Raw genomic sequence first — 20,142 nt, 5'->3', positions numbered from 1 at the left:
AAGGCCACCACCTTTCCCTCAGATAAATAAGTCTTAAAAATTGAAATAAGAAGTAGGGCTGCTGAATTTAGGTTTTAACTAATAACACTGACAAAACACTCCTGATTAAAAAAGAAAAGAAAAAAAAGAAAAGAAAATTGATTTTTATCCAGTAAACATTGGAAATGATTAGTTGTATCTAAAGTCCTGTCTGCAAGCAGCAGTAATGTGGACTATGAGGGTGTGATTTATAAATCACACTAATATGTTGCACATTAACTGGACTGTGTAGACCTTGCTAGTGTGCATTAAAGGTTGCCTAGTGCGCTTAAACGTAGTGCTGTTTGAAACGATACTATGTTAAAGTGCACTTAGGGTGACCAGATAAGTGTGAAAAATCAGGACAGGGTTGGGAGGGTAATAGGCGCCCATATAAGAAAAACCCCATGAATATCAGGACTGTCCCTATAAAATTGGGACATCTGGTCACCCTAGTTTAACTGCAGTGTGTAGACTTCTGGGTTTAGGATGGAGCCCAGGCACTGGGATCCTGCAAGGTGGGAGGGTCCCAGAGCTCGGGCTGCAACCCAAGCCTGGAAGTCTACACTGCAGTTAAATAGCCCCACAGCCCGAACCTCATAAGGCTGAGTCAGCTGGCCTGGGCCAGCCACGGGTTTTTAATTGCAGTGTAAGAAATATCCTTAGGCACCTAAGTACCTTTGTGGATCTGGGCCATTGTGTTTCAGCCACTGTCAGTCACTAACTTGCCCCATATATTAAAGCACACTTGGTACTTAAATATTACTCCTAAACCTCAGAACTTTAACAGAACTATAATAGGTACAATGGGGAAATTAAAACTGGAGTTTTAGGCCCTGATTATGGAAGCTGCTCTATGTGTAAAGTATTGAAGTCAACGTGACCCCCTGTGGATATAGAGCTCTGCCTAAATGGAGGACTGTGCAGCAGAGACTTTGTCTTAATTTTCCAAAGTATCTCGTTGAATGTTTTGTTCTTAAACTAGTGTTATTTACACAGCCTCCAAGTTTTCTATTTGAAAAGTTTGCAAATTATGCAAATTATGCATACTTTGAAATGTCCACATTTATATTGAGTAAACTGGTACACTGTAAAAAAAACATTTAGTAAAAAGCATTTACTAAAAAAGACAAACAATGTAAAGAACATTCAAAACATGTACCCGGACTATGATTCCCATGCGTTTGCTCTCAGATGTGAAAGGGAAAATTTGCAGAATATAATATGTCAGAATCTGTCCACCTGGAGTCTTCAGTTGCATTGAGATCAGATCCCTGTTCACTAGAGTAAGACCAACACTCTCTGTCCATTGCACCAGAGCTACCTAGAGAAAATCACATTGAAGTGTTAAAGGTCAATTATACCCTTGTGTAAACTACATTAAAGCCAAACAATTGGCTTTAGGTTAAGGGTTAAGACTTCCTAAGGTGCTAATAAAAACAAACCTCATGTACAGTGGTACAAAATTTGAGCATGGAAATATTTTTGTATAAGATGACAATATAAACGTAACGGTGTAAGTATTCTATGAACTCACTAAAAAGTACAGTATATAAACAGGTTTTTTTGAGTTTCTCATACACAGAAAGATTATTCACTGAAGAGAATTGTACCATTATTAGAGTGTACCATTATTAGAGTGTATTAGAGTGTATTTTCTTTTAACAATATTAAAATGGACTGGGTTTTCTAAATTAATGTGAACGTGTTCATATAAAGTTAACAGAGCACATACCAGTGTGGTGTGTGCAAAACAATACAATACATAAAACTGTTTTCTACAATGTTTATTTAAAATATTCATTAAAAGCCAATGAATATAAGATAATGGGAATAATTCAGTTAAACATTTTTTGTAACTTTGTGGTTTCTTGGATGCTTACTTATTACAAATTTTAAACAGAAAGTAAAAATATCTGGTATTAAAGATTTTCAGCATACTTTATTCACTTAAACCTATACATTGATTACTTTTCTTATAAAATGTACTATATCTGGGTTTCTGCTATAGTAAACCACATACAAAACAAACCTTTACAAATCTATATAAACTAAAAGTGCTTAGAAAAGTAGTCTATTCTGCGTAGGGTGGTGATGGTGGGGACTGCAGTATTGTACAAATTTCACAACTGCTGGCTAAAATTAATCCCATTGCATCTTAAATACACGCCCTAGTGAAATGCAAAAGAATTATTGAGAACTTCATATTTTTCCTCTAATGAAGCAGCATTTTTTAAAAGTTGCTAAACTTCGTAGGATGCTACTTACCTTCTGTTTTGTGCACAATGTTCTTTACATACAGCTGTATGCTATTTTTCAATAGTGTTAAAATGACCATTGAAATTGTTTAGCAAAAAATTGTTAATTTAGGAAACCTGCTTCTTCACTCCTTGATATACAAAAACATTCCATATCCTTTTAATGGGCAATTTCTGCTAATAGATTTACCCTCCAAAATTCTACTCTCCCTCCTTCCTACCCCCATTTATCAATTACTACACCAAGGGCTGCATTAGGTGTTGAAATACCTTTAAAAATCTAGCCCTATGTTTTTAAGGCTAAAATGGAATTTTAAGCAGTGGGCCTACGTAAGTGGGTTTTTAGAGAGGCCCTCTTCACTGTGTCAATTTTGTTCCCAAAAGTTAAACCTAAATTGGCATAAAGCAGTACTGAAATCCAGGACTGGATTAACTTTTTCTGGGCCCAGTGCCAAACATATTTGTTGGCCCCCATGGAACACTACAGCAGGAATGCCGGAACCTTCCTCTGCCCTGTCTCTTCCCCCCCGAAGGCCCTGCTGCTTGCTGCTCTCCATTCTCCCCCTTCCCCGTTGCTCGATCCTCTCCACATCACTCTATGCTTTGCCTTTATATGTCCATATACTTCCTTTCTGACAAACAAGGAAACAATCACATGGATCAACTACCCACTTCCAAAAAATGCAGGAATGAACATGCATGAAACTTTTCCCCATAAATGAGCCTAGTTTGGTCCTTCATAACTCAATGCAATTTTTGACCACTCAGTGCCTGGCACTTTCTAAAGCCAGACCTTAATTACCTTTGTTACTAAATAATGTCTTAATCTGATAAATAAGAGTAGTGTTTAATTTCTTTGGCATCCAAAAATCAAAGACTTTTGGACATAGTAATAAACTCTACATAACAGTAAAATTATAAAACAAAGCCATATATTGTATATATACAAGAGCAGGATTAGAATTAAAATCCTTGAGATTTCAATATCTGCACAGAGGATAAAACGCACAACTTCTAGTAACAACAATAGAAAAGTCATGTCTAATGCTCTTCCCACTGCACTGAAAAGGGTAGTTTTGGGTTTTTTTCCCCCCCTTCATCTATTACTATTCCTTAATTTCTGGGTGCTGGCCCAGGTTGGTCCCCAGAGCAAGGCAGGGGTCTGGGGCAAGCACAGTGGGGTGGGGGAGGAGTTGGTCTCCAGCCAGAGTGAGGCAGGGTCAGGGGCAAGCACAGTGGTGCAAATGGGGGAGGGGAGAGTGGATAGGATCCCTCCCTGAGGCAGTATGGAGCTAGTACGTACCTCTTTCTGCTGGAGCTGACTCCTTGGGAGCCAGTTCTCTCTCTCCAGCTGAGCTGCAGCCCCTCCAGGCAGCAACATCTGCTCTTCCTGCCCTCCTGGCGGTGAGGCTGATCGCGTTTACTCTCATTACCGGACACTGCCAGATCTGCTTTTTGACCTGGCAACAGGGGCATTGGATCGGGGTAGTCATGGACCCAACACTTTTAAAGGTGAGAGACATATGCCCGCCTGCTTTTTTCTTGCCTTAAGGGCAAGTAACAAGGCTGGGAGGGGGGCAAGTGGTGAGCCCAGCCTGGGGGGGGGGAAGAAGTGGAGTGGGGGTGGGGCCTTGATGCAGAGCAGGGAGTGGGGCTACTGGTGTGGGTCCAGCACTGCAGCTCCATTGGTGCCATTATAAACCAGGTACTGTTGAAATCCTCAGCTGGCATCAATTGTCATAGCTCCATTGACTTCTATGGAGTTATGACAAATGACACCAGCTGAGGGTCTGCCCCTTCGTGAGCAGAGCACTTTATGTAGCCCCATGTGAGAAGTTAAATTAGAAGGAGGTTGGTTGAGTATTCTAATAAACTAAGCCCTGGTCTACACTACAGAGTTAGGCTGACATAAGGCAACTTACATCGACCTAATTCTATAAACATCTACACTAAAATATAGCTCCCACTGATGTAACTTGCCCACTACACTGACTTAATTCCACCTCCACAAGACACGTAGTGCTTAGGTCAATGTAGTTAGGTTGATGCAGTGTCAGTGTAGATGTTGCGTTGCTTATATTGACTGTTGCTGCCTTTCAGAAGCAATCACACAATGCCCGACACTGACAGTATAATCGGTGCAAGTGCTCCTGGGGAGGACACACACTGCCGACACAAGGAGTGTATTGTGGACATGCAAACGCAATCTAATTTCTGCAGTGGCTGTACGTCACTGTAACTTAGGTCAATTTAATTTTGTAGTATAGACTTGCCCTAATACAGGATGTTGTCAGTGCCTGTAAACTCACTGTAGGCGTCAGTAAATGAAAAAATGAAGAAGAGATGGCTACAGGAGGAGAATAACAAATAAGAACATTTAAAAAACACCATTCTTAGTGCCAAAATCACAGTGAAAGTCTATTACAGATTTTCTTGTCCAATAAAACTACCATATAAACTGCAGAAGATCCAATACTCCCAAGGTTAATTTTCAATTTTCATAGTGAAAGGTTACTATTACATTCTGACCTGTAAATGGCATCTTTCTGCTAATACCCTATCATCTTATTTGTGTCCCTTCGCAGCTAGGACTTATGCGTTTTATATTTGGTGATTCACATCTGTTTATTATTTAATTCATGCTTGACTTCACAGACCATTTGAGATAGCTGTTTGTAGCACAGTCATTTTACATTATTATACCTGAGCTACAACTCTAAGTTTGTTTAGAATTGATCACTAGTGGTACTGTAACCTAGCTGGGTAATAAAGCACAACAATCAACTTTGTGGTTGAAAGGCTGCAATTTAAAATCATAATGTTAACTTTACATTAATACCAGCCAGTTAGAACGTTTTTTTGACCAACTGGACCTTGACAGCATTGAGAATCATAGAATACTAGAGTTGGAAGGGACCTCAGGAAGTCATCTAGTCCAACTCCCTGCTCAAAGCAGGACTAACCTCAGCTAAATCATCCCAGTCAGGGCTTTGTCAAGCCGCAGCTTAAAAACTTCTAAAGATGGAGATTCCACCACCTCGCTAGGTAACCCATTCCTGTGCTTCACCACCCTCCTAATGAAAAACGTTTTCCTAATATCCAACCTAGACCTCCCCCACTGCAACTTGAGACCATTGTTCCTTGTTCTGTCATCTACTACCATTGAGAAAAGCCTAGCTCCATCCTCCCTGGAACCCCCTTTCAGGTAGTTAAAGGCTGCTATCAAATCTCCCCTCATTCCTCTCTTTTGAAGACTAAACAATCCTAGTTCCCTCAGCCTCTCCTCATAAATTTTGTGCTCCAGCCCCCAATCATTTTTGTTTCCCTCTGCTGTACTCTCTCCAATTTGTCCACATCCTTTTTGTAGTGGGGGGCCCAAAACTGGACACAATACTCCAAATGCGGCCTCACCAATGCCCAATAGAGGGGAATAATCACTTCCCTTGATCTGCTGGCAATGCTCCTACTAATGCAACCCAATATGCTATTAGCCTTCTTGACAACCAGGGCGCACTGCTTACTCATATCCAACTTCTTATCCACTGTAACCCCCAGGTCCTTTTCTGCAGAACTGCTGCCTAGCTCATCGGTCCCCAGTCTGTAGCTGTGCATGGAATTCTTCCGTCCTAAGTTCAGGGCTCTGTACTTGTCCTTGTTGAACCTCATCAGATTTATTTTGGCCCAATCCTCCAATTTGTCTAGGACACTCTGTATCCTATCCCTACCTTCCAGGGTATCTACCACTCCCCGTAGCTGAGTGTCATCTGCAATGATATTGTTAAGGCCTTGCTTCAAATACCTGGAGTTCTCTAACATTCCTAAACTTATTCTTCAAATGCTCTTCTGTGCATGTGGAAACAGGCTATCCTCCTGCAAGATTTCATCATGCCTGAACTTAGTACTATAGGGCCAATTTCTATCAAAGGATGGCTTTAACCTCACTCTTCTCATCTCCCTATTTGCTCCAACTTTATACTTTGGTTTCAGTCCCAGGCAGCCTAGAGGTTCTAGGGCAAAAAGTGTCAAACACTTTCTGAAGATTTAAGAATTGCTATATAAAAAACCCAGCAAAGGCTTGGATTAGCTGCAAAAAGGCATTCAAAGCAGAGAAGAATAAATTTATTTATTTATTTACCAGGGAAATACATTTTACAGAATAGGACAGTGTGGGCAGCTTAGTCTCTAATAAAAAATGCAGGCTGCAAATTATTTTAATTAGAGTTAGGCTTAGTTATGTTGTGTTTAACTTTACCATTTGAAGAGCTTAACCTCTTTAATATGCTTGGTTTTATACTTACGTCATTATAAAGCTGAACTGCTCTTGTCTATTTAGTGTTAATTGGAGATTTGGCATGTCAAATGTTTTGATCAGATAATTCGTTTCTTTAGAAAAAGTGGTAAGAATAAATACACTCTCAAGTTAAGTGTGTATATACATTTTAATAGTTCAACCTTAAAAGGACACACACACTCTACGTTTTAAATATAAAGCAGATAATTTGGTTAGGCCAAGATTTTTAAGAATAGGAGTCTAATCTTCGGCTCCTAAATTAACGTTTCTGCATCTAAAATAAGTGGTCTGATTTTCAAACATGCTGAACACCTGCATTTTCTTTTGATGTCAACAGGTCCTGCTTGTTTTTCAGCACTTCTAAAAATCAGGTCACTAAATGAGTAGCCTACCTTTAGACTCCTATTTTTAAAAAATTCTGGTGTTAGCATATAAAATATACATACTGTATTTTGGCTAACAACTATGAGAATTTGGAATTATATTGGGCACCTGAGTTCCCATATTTTCTGTCATAGCAATAAGAACACATTAAAAGTGACTAAAAAAATTTAAAACAATATTTAAGCTTAAGTTACGTTGCTTATTTCATACACTTGACTTTTATGAAAATTAGATTTGAGTGAAATACTTAGTTTCGCTTCTTCAACTAAACATTGGCTTAATATATTCTTTGAACACAAAGCGTCTTTGGTTAATACAGACATTTTAGTGCTAAAAATATAATAACCAGCTGCAAAGAGAGGGGAAGATATAAAGAAGTATTAATAGTAGAATTGTAGAATAGCAGAATTGGAATGAATACACAAACTGGGTATTTGAACAAATACCATGTATATGGTGAATAGCAGTGGAGGGGCCAGAGGAAAGGCCTTACCAAAGTACTCTCTTTCTTTGAGGCAGTTGATCCCAGTAGCCACTCTCCTGGTGCTTACCTACTGCATTTCTATTCCCTTTCCTCTGCATCACTCTTCTGAAACTCTCACAATAAAGCTCCCTTGCTCTGTTTCTGAAGTATGATGCACTTTGGGGTATAAATAACAGGGGAACTCTTAGAGCACAAAGCGAATGAAGCTGTAGCAAAGGAACTCAAGGGAGAGGAGCTGCTAGTGGTGCCTGTTGCCACTGAAGGCATCAGAATTTCTTTCCCTACCCCTGCATGGGAAGTGGGAATGATCATCAGCAACAGGTATTAATTTGGTCTTTTTTTATGTATTCATTCCAAAATTAATAAGCTGATCAACTAATCTATGTAGTCATAACAGTCATATGAATTCAGATGTGTTAATTTGCTACCAGTGGGTTAACATTCCACCTAAAATAGTTTCCCTGGCTGTAGTTACTGTCCCTCTCCATCAGTACCAAAAAATACTTAAAGCAGCATCAAGTGGCTGACCAGCCTCAAGGACAAGTAACAAAAGTGACACTATCAACTGCTCTTAAGGCAACACCAGATATTTTCCTTGGCTTTTTGGAATTGGATAACTTCCACAGACATGCCAAAGGTTACAAAGAAAGTCTGTCCCCACCCTAATCTCTGAGGAGGTAGACCCATCTCTGATGCACTAGGACACAGTGACTCTTATAGCAGTGACTTCAAATCTTTCTACTTAGCTAGTGCAGTAAAACCAGACTAATTACGCTTACCTCCTTTTGTAAAGTGTTTTAAGTGCTTGAGATTTTTTTATAAGAAAAAAGCACTATACTGAGTGCAATGCAATGTACAACGATGGTTTAACCAGCAAGCACAATGGGCTAATACTTTAGGTATTAACTGCATTACCAAGAAACCTGCATTCCAGGTTGGCATTCAATTTAGTAGGACATTTAATATTTTTTACCAACATGTGGAGTGAAAGCTGACTTAGTGAATGCGAGTAACTTGTGAAGTACATGCAAGATGAGGCAGGGCTTCACAAAAGCCGTTAGGAGCTTTCACAACACTGCACATGCCTCTAATTTAAAAATTGTATAATCATTTACCTAACAAGCACAAAATGAAAGATCTAAAATAAAACTGGAAGTTTCTAGAAAATTCCATAAAAATAGATAATGTTGCTAAATGAAAACAACATAATTACCTATCACATCAGTCACAAAACCCTAGTACTTATTAAAGATAAGAAAATGAATGTTTAAGGACATCATAAATCTTATACTGCACATACAACAAAACATATTCTTATCAAGTAATAAAAATGCATATTTTATTAGAACAGAGTTAACTTAACTCTAACCTAAAATAAATACTATTCTTTCATCAACAATCTCAAAATATATATAGTCTTTTGGGAAAAAATGAGTATATGTACACACAGTTGTCAGAATGATCAGCCTGAAAAACTCGACCTACATAATTTTATTATTAATCACTAACGTTCTACATTTTCCCCACTAAACTTCAGCTGTAACTTTATTAGGAAACAGCAGTAACAAATTATTTACCTATATTAACTGATATTTCCTATTTAACAAGTTCAGAAAGATAGTTTAAATAAAAAAGTAAAACCTCAAATCAACAATATACTGGTCAGAGTTAAGATTGATGTTTCTGAAGAAATAGGCATTGATCAAGAGAAGGAGAATGAAACACAAACCCAGGAATGGATTTTTAAGTGCAAAGCCTAGCCATAGGGTGGAAGGGAGAAGTAGTAGTCAGAGAAGCCTCATCTCTTCTCGTCTCATCCGTGCACAGGCACAATCTTCATAAGAATTCTGGGAAGGAGAGGAGGGAGGGAGGCGTCAGAGCAACTGAGCCTGTCCTTCCCTTCCCTTCTCATGAACTCAAAGGTTATCTATCCCTTTGCCACCCTATCCAAAACCCCCTATCTGCAGAGACTGGGGGTATGGAGACATTCCTTTATAGCCTAATAAAAAAACCGCATTTGTTTATTAATTCTGTGGGTTGCAAAGGAGTTATGTTTTCTTAACTATTCCTCTCCATATTTTTAAGTGACTAGTTTTTGTGCTTATGTAGGTGGTTTTTTTGCAAAGGAAGTTATGTTGCCAGCCCCTAGGACTCCTTTGCACCACTCCAGTGACACAGAGTAGCTGGAAATGCAATATTTTGGTACAACAGGTCACAAAAAAGTTTCCATTTTGTGGGAAAATCTGACATTTTGAAATTTCCTTTAGTCCTGAATTGGGACAAAAAGTCAGTATTTTGAAATTTACTGCAGACTGGAAATTGCTAAATATTTCTTTCTGGAAACATCAAAATGACTAAAAATTTTGATAGTTTCGATAATGTCAAATCATTTGTACTATAATATTATATATATAAATATATATAAATAAAATAATAAAATATTAAAATAAATTAAAAGTTAGAGTAGTAATTTAAAAGTCAGGACAAAAAAAGTCTAAATGAAATACTTCATATTGATTCAAATAATTTCAAAATTTTCTGTTGGAAATTTTGTTGAAATTGACACATTCCTATGAAATGTTAAAGATTTTGAGGAAGCAGCATTTTCCAACAGAAAATTGTTATGCTGAATTTTTTTTAGCCATTTCTGGTTTCATCAAGACCCCCTCCGCCCCCCCCGGGACATGTCCAGGTCTAGACCACTAACCTCCGTGCCCTTGGCATAGGTTACATTACCAAGGAAGGGGGATATCTGGAGCACTGCTGTGTTTTGGAGCTCTCCAGCTACTACAATGACACACAGGGGCTGTTACAGCTTGGTATATGTCTACATTTTGAGCTGGGGATATGATTTCTAGCTTGAGGAGACATACACTAGCTCTAATCTAGCTAGTGTGCTAAAAGTATAGCCATGATAGTGTGAGGGACTAGCTGCCCCAAGTACACACCCATCCCTAGGATGTATTTGGGGCAGCTGGACCCTCCCACAGCTCACAGTCACAGGAGCTACACACTATTTTTAGTGCACTAGCTCAATTATAGCTAGCACCAGTATGTTGCCTTGAGTTGGGAATCATGCTCGAAGTGTGGATGTACCCAAAGAGCCATCCTAAGGTTGATTTCTCTTGCTTTAAGCACTGAATCAGCCCAAGCAACTCCAGGACGGAGGGCATAAAGATGGCACGTAACCAACCTTATCTCTCCTCTTCCCTTTTGGTCCTGAATTGTGAAGCGTACGGTTGGATACAAGGATATAGCCCACTGGCTTTGGTTTTGCAATGGATTATATCTATATGATTTTACCTGTAACATAGTTAGATAGCTTGGGTAAGTTCAGATAAAGTTAAGCTATGCATGTAAACTTTTGGATGGTGATCTGAATCAAACATATCCAATACTGTATAAAATGTACAACATATTTTAGATTTAAACTGTTGCCTCATATTGCCAAAGAGAAAATGATAATGTGTTTCTATGAAACCACATTCAAATTTATCTTTGGATAGAGGCATGCGACTATTCTAAATCTTTCAGATATTTGCTCAGTGTACTTTACAGCCCTTGAACCAAACTCCACTTCTAGTTTAATCAGTATAAATTGTAAATCACTTCACTACAGCCAATAGAGTTACTTTCAATTTACACAAAATCAACCTGCTATGCAAACGATACACAGGGCATATGTACATGCCATTTTTAAATTGAGACTATTCTTGGAGAATATGTGGAGGTGGAAAGAATTTTTTTACTACTATTCTAATACTAAATGTTTCCAATAGTGTTCAAGTTATTTTCTGTAAAGATTTTGGGGAATTTTCCCCATCTGTTCAGCAACAGTTCAGAGATTATTCCAATTAGCACTAAAGAATACTCAGTGAGTGCACTCCTTTGTTTATATTTACAAATGATGATTTAGTGATTGACATTTGCATTTTACAATGTTTAATTAGGAGCATTCATAGTTAAAATATAATAAAATTATTAACTTAAAACTATAATTTGATCATCTGGGAAAACTCCAGTCAATATTCGAGACAGGGCATGGAGTAGTTATTCTTTGTGGGTCTCGAAGGTCATGGAAGTGATGGTTTTATGCTAGTGAATAATTTGCTCTTCACAAATACATTGACAAAACAACACATTAGTCTTGCTTCAATAAGCCCATACACAAAAATGAATTAAACAATACAACATGTCTCATACATTACAGCTTTACTCTCGTAAACACAAAAGCTGCTTCACTACGGGCATATCATTTCCCTTTTCAAATTATCAGCTTTGTATCCTTGTAATTAATTTTAGCAACTCTGTTATCTCTTGAAAATTAACATTTGAATGAGGTGACTCACCATATCTTAATGCAACATTTAAATATTCCAAATGTTGGAATTAGATATTCGGGAGTATAACAATGCAGGAAAAAAAGTAACCAATTCGTAACTAGTCTATGAGAGTAATCAGTCATTAAAAATCATGACTAATCAATCTTTCTTGACCAAAGGTCTTGAAAGGCTCCTGTTCATAGCATGCTTCTGAATTACTTGGGTCTGTGACCTTTGAACTTTATTGCTCTACCTACTTAGTTTATATTGTTTTAAGATTGTTCACTACATTAGATTAGCACTGGCTTTCCACAGGTGAAGTGGACCTACACTTATGACAATGGAGCAAGAGTTGTTTTTGATTTCATCAATGGGTTTCCCAGTGTGTACATGTTGTTTGTTATGCTGTAGCTATAGAGGATAGAAGTGACAGACAAATGAAACTTTCCACTCTTTCAGAGAAAATTAAATATTGATCACTTATCATAAGAAACAATGAGCCTGGTATAAGTAGGGTTCACATTAAGAATACAAAATCAGTTACTTATCGCAGGCTACTCAAACAACATAATGACTACATATTTTATAGTGAATGTATCTAAGCTTAAACGTACATTTTTGTCACAATATTATCTATAAATGGGATTGTGAAAAATTTCAAATGAATTCATCATGTCAACTCATTAACTCTATAATGTGTTTTTATTAGAATATTGAAATGTTTTCTGTTTTCCCCCACATGGAAGAACAGTTTATAGCTAAACTGTCTAATTTTTCATGTAATGTCTATTAGGAAAAAGACATACAACACTAGATAATATAACACAGAAGGCCACAAATAAAATAATCTCTTCAACAGACCACAATCACTCCAGATCCATAAACAAAATTTAAGAGAGCAGAGTTGTAATACTGAGGAAGTACAGCGTATAAAACTGGTTAAGACTATTAAATGATAATGTTGCAATATGTTGTGATAGGTCAATGCTGAGGTTAAACAGGAAACATCAATTGAACTATTTCCCTAAATAAAGCTCCAGGGTGCAATATTCAGAGCACTTTATTCAATAAAAAATGCTTTTAAAATGGTACTTTGGTGATTGGGAAACATTGGCATCATCCGTCAACCTAACTGCAGGAAAGTTCAATAAGCTAAATAATGAACCATTTACAATATTTTCCTTAGGCTCCAGTGATTTGCAAACATTGCATCAATAGAGCTCTTTAAAAACTTATGATAAAGACCTACTCTTTCACTTCCAGCTTTTTTTTGATCATGTTGCAATGTTTATATTATTTAAATGTTTTTGTGGCTTCATATTGACACATTACTAGTATCAGTATCCTATTAAATTAAAAGATACTTGTTTGATATACTAATTTTACTAGTTTCAAAAAGAGGTAAATTAATTTTGAAAGATAAAAAGTATACTTAGGGCTATAACTTCAAAAGATGGCTGGTGACTGATTTTTTAGTTCATACTATAGTTTGAATTCTCAAGTTCAGGTGATCGAATACATCACACCCTAGGATGGACAGCTGTGTCTCCTCGCCCTTAAAATCAGCCTACACCAAGCCCCCTTGCAGCCTCACATTGCCTTCCACTACTTTCCTTCTTCCTATCCCCTTCAAACTATCAAGTCCTATTCCTACGTGAGGCAACTCTTTCCCCAAGCCCACACTCAACCAGCCAGTTATTTTGATCCAGTTCTCCTTCAACTGGATAATCTCTCTTTCTGCTCCTCCATCAGTCCTGTTCCCGAGCCACCTGGTCCAGCATCAACACTTTCCTGTTCCCACATTCCCTACTGCCCCTCTGCACCATATCAGTAACACAGAAGGACCTCCTTCTTCTACCTGCTGAGCCCAGCATCAATCCAATAAGCTCCTGATTTCCTTTTCCCCTTCATTTCTCCTTTGAACGCTCCCTCTAAAATCTACCTTTTCTCTTTTCAGCACCCACCTACCTGCTCTTCCTCTCTGCTAGGTCAAATTCCTACCTACCTTCAGAAGTCAAGCACTTTCATGCTATTCTCAAATTCTTATACTTGCCCCCATCCACGAGACAAAAGTGGAACTTAGCTCTTTTATGGCATGCTTCTCAGGCTCCACTCACAATTTTCAGATGAGCACAATTTGCATAGGTTTCCTACTTGGGTTTCTGTTCCTTTGATTTAGGTCAATCTTTGGTTCCAGAATCAAAGGAGTCCTTAGTCATCTGCTCTTTATATTTAGTTATTTGCTTATCTAAAAAATCCATTTTTATTATGTTTTACAGTATCAATCTGCCTCAGTGTATTGAGGTATTTTGTAAGGTCCTGTATTTAACCTTGAATATGATCCAACAACCAATACGCAAATATGGTAACAAATTATATGTTTATAATAAATTCCCAACATGATTGGCATGCATTAAAAACTGTTTCTGCGTATCTCCATTCATGGAGATCACGTGCATTACATAAAGCCATAGAAATGCCTACAACTAATCGTGGATTATTGATATTGGGAATATTGATTATATACCCAAAGCAGGAGGTCTGAAATCCTACCTTGATTTTAATTTTACGGCAAGGGATGATTGCCTTAGCCTAAAATTTTTATCATTTAAGACTAAGCCAGTTATCTATATGGTTCACTTTATATTTCCTAGACCCTTTGGGACAATGATTATAGCATATTAAATACACAGTCAAACAACATGGCTTGTGTATATGAAGGCAGATGACAAGAAATATAATGGGGACGAAGTTTCCTAGAAATACTATCTGTAATTTGTTTCTACATTGAAAATGTGGCTTGGATTGTGCTGATGTTTTAAAGGGTTAAATATTTAATATTCATGTAACACAGCAAGCACGATAAAATATCTAACCCAGCCTCTGGACACTACTGACACTTCTTTAAAAACAGATCATATTTGAGCCCTCACATGTTTGCTTATGGAGATCCAAATTAGGATCAGAAATATGCTACTTTGTATTTTTCTTCCTCAGAAAGGGTACAACTAATACATTTCTAACTGCCATTCTATGGGTCACTTTACTTCTATAGAATCTTGAATTCTGATCTGTGTGTCTCCCCCATAAGTATACTCCCTAGAAGAATTTTATCAGCTGACATGGGTGAATGATTTAGGTCCTGATTCAAGAATGCATTCAGCATAGCACATATTTAATTTTGAGCACATGTAGAGTGCCATTGACATCAAAGGGACTTGTGCTTAAGACTTAATTGATTTAAATGGAATTTAAGCACGTGCTCATAGTTAAGCATGAGTTTATGTCCTTTCCTGAATTTGAGCTTTAATGTGTGCTGAACATTATAAAACTTTAGCTAAATCCAAGGTTTTCAAGTTGTCTAGTGTTGCTTGAACTGAATGGCCTCTATGCAGAGACTTTTTTTAACCCATTTTTGCACCTAAGAGTGGTATCTGCTACTCCACCCATATTTGTAAGGGGGAAATCAGATTCTTTGTCACTCAGAGTCTAGATTGTATCCCTTTTGAATGTATGTTGCATGGCTAGATTCTGGAGCAAGGTCCTAAAAACCAATTTACATACCCAACTATTGATTTTTACAAGTGCAGTACTTTCATATCCACAGACCTCTCAGTCAAACAGTTAAGACAACCTCTAAGTATACTCTAAGGGAATATCGGATCTTTTCCTTCATCTGTGCGGCCTATTCATTTCTTTTCTTTATGTTTTTTTAATATTCAACTTTTTTCTTGAAGCAAAAAAACCCCCAAAATATTAAATCACTAGAAGTTCTGTTCTTTTGTTTAAGAATTTTTTTTTTTTTTAAGAAACTCAATGTTACCCACAAACTAAAACATTTTAACATTGCATACTAACCTCATCAGGACTAGAAGCCTGATAAGTTCGATTTTCATCACTGAAGTCTTGATCCACTTCTGCATATTCTGTTTCTCCAGTAACTCCAGCACGGGATTCATACACTGGGGTGACATTATGACACAAAGCAATAGCTTTTACTGCTTCATGTATCCGACTGCTGACAGTCTTGCGGACCTTGGGTGCTGAGGACTGGACTTTTCTGGAAGGTGTTGAGCTGGTACTGTTTCCACTAGCTTGGGAATGCATCTTTCAAACATAAAAAACAAACACCCAAGGCAATGAATAATGAATAAATCCAACAAAAAGAAAGAAACTAGATTAATGTCAATGTACACCTGAAAAGTCACCACTTGAAAACAATTGTTTGAGAGAACAAGTTTCAATTTACTTGAGAGTTCTATGTTTGTGATCAAACCACCATTCCAACAATTGGCAGCCTTTGGCTTTGAAGAGACCCAGGAATACGTAAGGGGTGTTTATTCCCCTGATCTATACTGGCAGAGCAATATGCAGACCAAAGACCCAACATCAATCTACTATGCCTGTCTCTTTCCAAATCTATCACTCTTACTTTTTTGTATTGTAGTTTCAATCTATATACATTAGTGCAGACCCCCCAAAAGCAGATTATTGAAAAATTCATTTGCTCTTCTATCTTCTGATAATGCATTATAATTATTCTATTCTAGTATTACAAGTCACCTTTCACAGGATTTTAAAATAGACATTCAGTCAACAATGTTAAAGCAAGTACCTAATGAAAGGGGATACGTAAAACAGCTTTTGCTTTGATCCCTGATGCTGTGGGCCACAGTGATCTCCTCTCCACCTCAAAACACACCTTTTCCTACATTATCTCAAATTGTGAGCCTCTAAATTCAGTCCTTTTAGATAATAACTGCATGTGCATGGAACTACTCAAACAATAGCATAAGCCAGTGGTTCTCAAACTTTTTTTTTCACGGATCACTTGAAAATTGCTGGGAATCTCGGTGGACCACTTAATGATCTTTCCACCGTTAGCTAACTATTGTAAAGAGCTTTGAATAAAAGCGCTATATACAAAAAACAAAGCTTTTTTTCTACAAATAGAAGCACACAACTCATATTTTAGTCATTTTAAACTGTTCTTTTGTGTAAAGTTTAAGTTGCGTGTAATGTTTGTCAGTTTTAGCCTTAGGTCAGGTTCAGCATTCATCTTGCTTCTGTATTTGGACTTGAGGGCAGTAAGTGATGAAAATCCTGTCTCACACAGGTATGTCATGGTATGTCGTAGCAATGGCATCATAAAACACACTGATTTTTCTGCAAGTTCTGGATACCCTCCAGTTACTGGAATACAAAACTCAATTAGGGAATGTCTTAAATTTTGACCATAATGTTTCATTGCAAGAAAGCTCCAACAACACTTTTGTGCCTTATTGGACAAACCAGAGGGCAAGTTTACTGATTTCAATTCCAAAAGGATTCCATATCCAGTTGTTTGGTTCAGCTTCTACTGGAAAATAATCTTCAAACTGTTGCTTAAGAGCAACAAGATGTTCTTCGATATGATTTATTTTTTTCTCAAGAACCAGTTCATTTTCAGACAGAAAACCTTCCAATGTTGGGAATGCGCTGAAATCATCCTTTTTTACGTGACTAGCAAACAAGTCAAGGTTCTTGATCATTTCATTGATTTTGTCTTGCACATCCAATATAGTCACTGAAACTCCCTGCAGCCTGGGGTACAACTCATTTTGGTGTGTGAATATATCGGAGAGGTAAGCCAATCGTGAGAGCCAGGATGAATCCTCAAAACAACTTGTGTGGAATGGATGGTCTGTTAGAAATAGCTGTACTTCTGAATGTAGCTCAAAAAATGAGTAAGCACTTTGCCTCTTGACAATCACCGTACTTCTGTACATGGGATGATATAGCTGAGGTTAGTCCTGCTTTGAGCAGGGGGTTGGACTAGATTACCTCTGAGGTCCCTTCCAACTTTAATATTCTGTGATTCTATACACGAGCACTACACATTTCATTGCACAGTACACTAAATATTCAAGAATTCATAGGTCTACTTTTTATCAAATTAAAAGCTTTCACAGCAGAGTCCAAAACACACTTCATTTCCACTGGCATTTTCTTGCTAGCTAGTGCCTCTTGATGAATGCTACAGTGCACCCATGTGGCATTAAGGTGCCACTTCGCAGCTACAAGCCATTACCCCACTGTGTCTTCCTGTCATTGCTCGTGCACCGCCAGTATATACTCCAACACAACGTTGCCAATCAATACCGGGTTCCTTCACAAACTCATCATCTAGTAACTGGAAAATTTGTTCAGCGGTTGTTCTTCTTGGCACTGACCAACAAAACAAAATATCTTCCAGTACTTTCCCTTCCCACTCATACCTGATGTATGCAAGAAGATTTGCAATGTCAGTGACATCAGTCGTCTCATCCAATTGCAATGCAAAATACCTACTGTCACGCTGGGTAGACCGGGGGGCAGGGGAGAGAAGGGGGGGCGGGCGCGGGGAGTATTGTTATATTGTTTGACATCAGTATGTCAAAATCATATTAATTCATGTGGGATATGCCATGTCAGGTACTGTTAGAAAGGTTATAATGTGCTAAATAAGATGATGTTTATTGTGCATGTGTTATATGTGAAATGGAAGTAATAGATATATTTGATGTATCTGTATTTCAAATGGTGCTGCCTGGTAATGACTCAGACAGGATGGCTACAGAACAATAGCCTGCTTAATGGCCCATTAAGACACCCCCAGGTGCATGGGGCCCAGGGGGAGAAGCCAGAGATACACCTGATGAGGCACCAGGACTTGCCCATGTGACTCTGAACTCCATTTTGGTTCCTGTAAAACTCTACAAACCGCATGGCTAGGGCCAGAGGATATCTAAGGCAGAGGCCTTGGGAATCCATTGTGTCTTCAGCCAGGATTCAGCTTCAGGTACCAACTTACCTGTGGATCAGCTCATCTATAACTGAACTGAAGATGTGGAACAAAGGACTGAGACCCACCCAGAGATTGGGTGCACACCAGAGGAACTATATGAGCCTGCAAACTCTACAATTCTTCTAGAAACCTAATGTATATGGACTTTTAATCATTTGTATGTATCTGATTTGCTTTGACCCTTTAACATTTCTCATATGGTTTGTTTCTTTCTTTTTATAATAAACCTTTAGTTTTAGTTACTAAAAGATTGGCTGGCAGCGTGGTATTTTAGATAAGATCCAAACTTATATTGATCTGGTATTGTGGCTGACCCTTTGGGGTCAGAGGGAAGCTTTTTAGTAAAGAGCATAGAGTTTAAGTAACTGGTCTCTTTACTGGACCCAGTGGCTAATTGGGAGCCAGAAACTGAAATGCAGTAAAGGGGGCTGTGTGTATTTGTATACTTCTTTGGGGATCCAAAAGCGTAGTTTGTGGCTGGTTGGGAAGCCTGACTTCAGTGTCATCCACCGCTGTTGGGAGAATCTACTCTCTTTTTACAGCCTGCCCTGACCTTGGCATTATCAGGTGGCTGCCCTGGTCATACCTACCATTCACACGTTTCATAAGAATGTCTTTAACATTAGCTGCCATATCTTGAATCCTGCGTGACAGTGTGATTTGAAAGAGGCACATAATCTAACTGCTCTGCCGTCTTCTCTCCACACATTATAAACACAAGTTCTTTAGCTGCAGGCAGCATAAGTTCTTCCCCAATAGTGTTAGACTTCCCCGCTTTGGTGATTCGAAGGCTTGCACGATATGAAGCTTCCAAAGCCTTTATATTTACTGTTGCATGAGCAAACATTGTTACTTTCCCTTGTTTCAACTCATTCAGTTTGCGCTGAAAAAATTCAGGCGGTTTATCTTTAAAAGCAGCACGACTTGTCTCCAAATGATGCCAGAGATTTGCAGGCTTCAAGCTTTCACTAGCCAATACTATGTAGCATAACACACATTGCTGCCTTGGTTCATTTTGCTCACCAATCCATGTGAAGCCTAAATTAATATAGCTTGAGTCATATTGTCTTATTTTCTGGTGTTCCAGTGTATTTTCATTACCAGTTCCTGGTAAACACGGATCTACACTCAAAATTTCATATGCAGATGTATGTTCTCTTGCTGTAGTCTCATGTTAGATTTTGAACTTTTTGGTGATCTCACCGTCACCGGTTTGATTTGTTGTTTTCTTTTTCAAATATCCAGTTTTCAACCACAAATCCATTTCTGGGGGTTGACTACTATCCTACTTACTGGACTGACAACTGTTACATTTTTTGAAAAAGCACTGGATTCTGGTACAATCAATACTTTCCATGTGACAACAATTACCAATAAATACAATATACGTAGGTTAGCTGAATTGTGTCCAATGAAAACCACGCATACACAGCTGAAAAATGTGACTAATTAAAACTATGTATGTAGTGTAGTAGGGTACCAATTTAAAGAAACACACATTTCAATTCTGGATTAAATGTGAATAAAAATAAAATAGCTTTTTTTCCTCTTCAGCGCCA

At 38.0% G+C, this 20,142-nt stretch overlaps 1 protein-coding gene across 3 annotated transcripts in view; it reads right to left on the bottom strand.

Annotated features, from left to right (window-relative positions):
* Positions 1 to 20,142, bottom strand: part of ATP9B (ATPase phospholipid transporting 9B (putative)) — a 308,847-nt gene that overhangs the window by 44,251 nt on the left and 244,454 nt on the right. For all 3 annotated transcript variants that reach the window (XM_067537529.1, XM_067537530.1, XM_067537531.1), the window contains 2 exons: positions 15,616 to 15,864; positions 1,181 to 1,342 (listed from right to left, as the gene is read on the bottom strand). In XM_067537529.1, coding sequence (XP_067393630.1) covers positions 1,181 to 1,342; positions 15,616 to 15,864 — 411 coding nt within the window. The remainder of the gene's footprint in view (positions 1 to 1,180; positions 1,343 to 15,615; positions 15,865 to 20,142) is intronic.

This window comes from Emydura macquarii, unplaced genomic scaffold (genome assembly GCF_026122565.2).
Source record: "Emydura macquarii macquarii isolate MOO-44397 ecotype Brisbane River unplaced genomic scaffold, CSIRO-AGI_Emac_v2 contig_431, whole genome shotgun sequence".
Taxonomy (NCBI): domain Eukaryota; kingdom Metazoa; phylum Chordata; order Testudines; family Chelidae; genus Emydura; species Emydura macquarii.
This window is presented reverse-complemented; position numbering and strand designations above follow the sequence as displayed.